Below are 4,275 nucleotides of genomic sequence, written 5' to 3' on the forward strand. Positions count from 1 at the left end.
AAACTTATGAAATGAGTGAAATAAGTGAAATTGCAAGTCAGTCTCCCTGCTTCATATAACGATCGCGGACTTGTCGCAAAATATTGGAGTTGGTTCCATCTGTGCTTCTCCAATCTCTTGTAGATTGCTTGACTAGTGGTCATGACTAGTGGTTATATTGACACTCAAGACTGACTCATTCTTCTCCTTTTAATCTGTAACACCCACCCTCATCGCTCCTGAAAGCTTCGACACGAATCCCAAGAAACGATTCAATCGTCGGCTTCCCATGTCGGTGACGGCCGAGATCTTCGTCATCACCGGGTCCGGCCCAGCCACCTCCACCCCGCATGAAGCTCGCCTCCTCCTCACCCGCCGCAGTTATTTCACTACCCTCGTCATCCGCTCACGTGTCTCTTCCGCCGTCCCTTCCTCTTTCGCCTCCAACCCCCTCGTCGCCGTCGCGCAGATCGCTGACTACTCCGGCCCTCCCATGCGCGACTCTGACCCGCTCAATCAGCAGGCCTACCTGGAGAATCGGACGGCCGGTGGCGAGCTGCGACGTGTGCTGTGCGCGGTCGTGGATCTGAGGGTGTGGTGGACCAAGGAAGTTTTCTGGAAGTTCAGGGCGCGCATGGTAACCATTCTGGTTCTGTCCAAAACTGGTTTTTTGTTCCCGGAATCAGTTTTGGACCAGAAACCCGTTTGGTAACGTAATTTTATTTTTCTATTTCCGGGACAAGTTTTGTCCTAAAACCGGTTCTGAAACCAGAAATCAGAACCTAAAAAAAGTTGGTTTTTCGTTTCTTGAACAAAACTCAGAACCATTTCTGAGGAACTCATTCTCTTCAAAACATCTGTCTCTCGTCTCCTCTCATCTCTCTCTCTCTGATCTGCCCGTCTCTCTCTGTACTCTCTCCATCGCCGTCGAGAGGAAGCCAGGCCGCTCGTTCGCTCGCTCCGACCAAGAGGAAGCCAGGGCCGCTCGCTCGCTCGCTCCTGCTCCACGTAAGCTCCGATCCTGCCCTGCATCTCCTCTCATCTCTCTCTTTTCTGGATTTGGAAGTCGCCGTGATCGGGGGGGTCAGCTTCGGCCTCGCCATGGCCGGCGGTCGACCTCGCCGTGGCCCGGATCCGGGCGACGGCGAGGTGGACCGCCGGCCATGGCGAGGCCGCTCGGCCTCCCCACCGAGCGGCCTCGCCATGGCCGCGGTCACCTCGCCATCGCCCAGATCTGGGCGATGGCGAGGTCGACCGCCGGCATTTCACCATTTCCATGGAGGTTTTTTCCCCCTTTTTTTTTGTTCGTTTAATTTCGGAATGGGTGCGTGCGAACGAGGTTGATGTCTCGAAAAGTCGCCGGTTTTTTTACGTGGTGGGTTTTTGCTCGCGCGCAGGGCCTTCATATCTCCTGCAGGAAGAAAGATCGTGAAAGAGATCACCCCTCCTCCCAGGAGTCTCGGCGTCCGTTGCTTTCCCTCGGTCAGTTTGGGAAAAATTCGGTTGTTTTTAGTGTTTGATTCGGGGGCTGATGCTGTCGTGATTGCTTTGTATGTGTCCCCTGTTTTTTCAGTTGATTGAATTGCTGTCGTGGGATTTTAGAGTGTAACATGATCTGTTGGGCGTTCGCAAGTCAAGGCGATCGAAGCGAACTTTGTGACATCGGTCTTCTCTTACTTCAGTGGATATCAGATAAAGCTGATGCTACAAGCATCAAGTTCGAATTTCACTTGAATAGAACTTACTGATTGTGACATCCCGAATTTCGGCCCATTTTTGGGATTTATAAAATGTGTAATTTGTCAGTGTGCTTATAGTAAAATCTCGCCCGGGAACTGATCACTCCCGGTTATCATTTTAAAGTAGAGATTTCGCTAGAATCGCACTCGATCAAATTTGGCCGTTATTTGGACCCCGAACTTGGCAGTCGATTTCCGGGAGTTTCGGGACAAAATAAATTGGATGGTGTCAATATTATGGTAGCCAACGTTGAGATTGTCAGGAATGATGGAAAAATGGGAGTTTTTGACCACGTGCGAATTTGGACTAGTAGACCTCCCTCGTTATGATTTGGTCTAATTAATTTGGCCTTTGTCCCTTTTTATGTGCGAGGCTTATTTTGGACCGGTAGACCACTTTCGGTTTTTAATTTGGGCCATCGGATCGCGATTAATATTTGAATGAAGTTTATTTTCTTTTATTTCTTTCCTCTCTTTCTCTCTCTCTCTCCTCCCCCTTTTCCCGCTGACCCCTTTTGCGTGTCTGACCCTCCACCCACGCGCCTGACACCACCCACTATCCCACCAACTCCTTCTCTCTCTTCTCCCTTTTTCTTTTCTTCTTTTTCTTTCTTCCTTTCTTCTTCTCCCTTGCTGTTTCTGCCCGTGCATCTTCTGCTTCTAGCTTCTGTTCTTGCTGCAACGCCGACCGCCTGCTCACCGGCGACCAGCCCAGCCGTCCGCACGCCGCCCCCTGCCTCGCGCAGTCATGCCGTCCGTCCAGCCGCTCCTCCCCTCCCCTGTTCGCGCACGGCTCCGAGCTTGCCGTCGCGCCCGACGCTGTCCAACCGTGCCCCGCCGCCGCGCGTCGTCGTCCTCAGCCACCGCTCATCGCTCCGCCGTCGCGCCACCCCAGCCCGTCCTAGCCGCCACCGTGCCGCCTCCAACCGCCATTCCAACTCCCCTCTGGCCGAGCTCGCCCTTGCCCAGCGGCTGTCCTTCCCCTGTTTCTCTCCCTCACGCCCCCGCCGCCGCCGGGGACTGTTCTGCCGCCACCACCATCTCACCCAGCCTCGTCCAGCCGTCCCACTCTCTCTGGCCGTGTCCCTTTCCCCCTCTCTAAGCCGTGGAATCGTCTAGTCCGTCGCCGCCGTTCGCACCGTTCGCCGGAGCCGCCGCCGCCGTTACTGTTCCGGCGCGGGACCGCCGCTGTCCAGCCGCCGTCGACACTTGTTCAGCCCTATTTGGAGCCTAGGAATTCAAGTGAGTACAACCCTAAACCCTAATTAGGCTAATTTACATTTTTAGATGAGTTTTAGGGGTTAATTAGGGTATTTTAGGGGTTAAATTGTGGAGATTGTTAGGGGCTGATGTTGTGGCTGATTTGGTGGTTTAGCGGGATCATTTTAATGAGGTTTAGCGGCTTAGAATGTGTTGTGTGATGGCCGGAAGTATTGGATTGAATCGGCCCGAGTTCGGGTCAAGTTCGGGTTCAATTGCGGGATATAGAGCGCGTCTAGTTTGGTCCTCGTGGTGGCTGATTGTGTGGTGAATTTGGGAGTTTAGAGTGATGATTTAAATGTGATATAATGACCTAAAATGGGCTGATCGGTGGCTGTTTATTGTGGATTCGATTCGGGCCATTATGTGGATTAAATGGGTGAAATGCGTGGGCTATGAGTTAGGCTGGAAATGTGGTGATTATGAGAGCCTAATGTGATGATTTAAATATGACTTGATAATCTAGAGTGGGCTGATGGTCGGCTGTTCATTGGGGAAATTAATTTAGGCGATTATGTGGATTTGGCGGATGTGATTTGTGGACTGCATGGTGGCTGTTTTCATGGTGATTCTTGTAGCTTAATGTGGTGATTTGGAAGTGATTTAGTGGCCTAAGGTGATCTGGTTGGTGACCGATTAGTGTAGGCTCGATTGGATTATTATGTTGATTAATCGTGGTCTAAATGCGGACTATAAAGGGGTGCAACAATCGGGCCGTGTAGTGGCTGTTTATGTGATGGATTTGGGAAGCCTAATGTGATGATTTGGAAGTGGATTGGAGGCCTAGAGGGGACTGGTTAGTGACTATCCATAGTGGAATTTATCGGGCCTTGTGTCGGCGAAACTGAGGATTAATTGTGAATTGGCCGTGTGTGCTTGATTTGTCCATTAAGCGGCTGATTGTTTATGGCTTGGTAGTGGTTACGTGATGCCAGGATTGAGTACTTATGTGGCCGAGAAAGGATATGCTTGGTGGACCTTAGACTTGTGCAAGTTTAATGGCTTAATTGCGTGATTTTCGTGTGCCGATGATGTACCATGGCTGATTTGAATTAATTGATTGATTGGGCTTGTGATTCATTGAATTGAGCATATTGTATGGTGAATTGATTATGTGGCGTTGTGCAATCGAATGCTCATTGTGAAATTCGTGAGTGCCCAAGTGTGAACGTTATGGCCATGAGTTTGCATCATGAGCATTGGCACGGCATGTGCATTTACAAGTGTGCTCGAGTGACATGTGCATTGTGATCACGTAAAATGCCCTGATGCGTTTAACGCGGGGTTCAGATGAAAA

General features: G+C 50.9%; 1 protein-coding gene across 1 annotated transcript; it reads left to right on the forward strand.

Moving 5' to 3' along the window:
* The first annotated feature begins 268 nt into the window (after window positions 1-268).
* Window positions 269-1,588, forward strand: LOC130137861 (uncharacterized). Its single transcript, XM_056310354.1, has 2 exons — window positions 269-616; window positions 1,553-1,588. Exons 1-2 carry the CDS (start codon window positions 269-271, stop codon window positions 1,586-1,588), a joined length of 384 nt encoding a protein of 127 aa, XP_056166329.1.
* Window positions 1,589-4,275: the final 2,687 nt, after the last annotated feature.

The sequence above is a fragment of the Syzygium oleosum genome, unplaced genomic scaffold (genome assembly GCF_021117445.2).
Source record: "Syzygium oleosum isolate NSW1041296 unplaced genomic scaffold, Sole_v2.1 Sole_v2.04, whole genome shotgun sequence".
Classification (NCBI taxonomy): Eukaryota; Viridiplantae; Streptophyta; class Magnoliopsida; order Myrtales; family Myrtaceae; genus Syzygium; species Syzygium oleosum.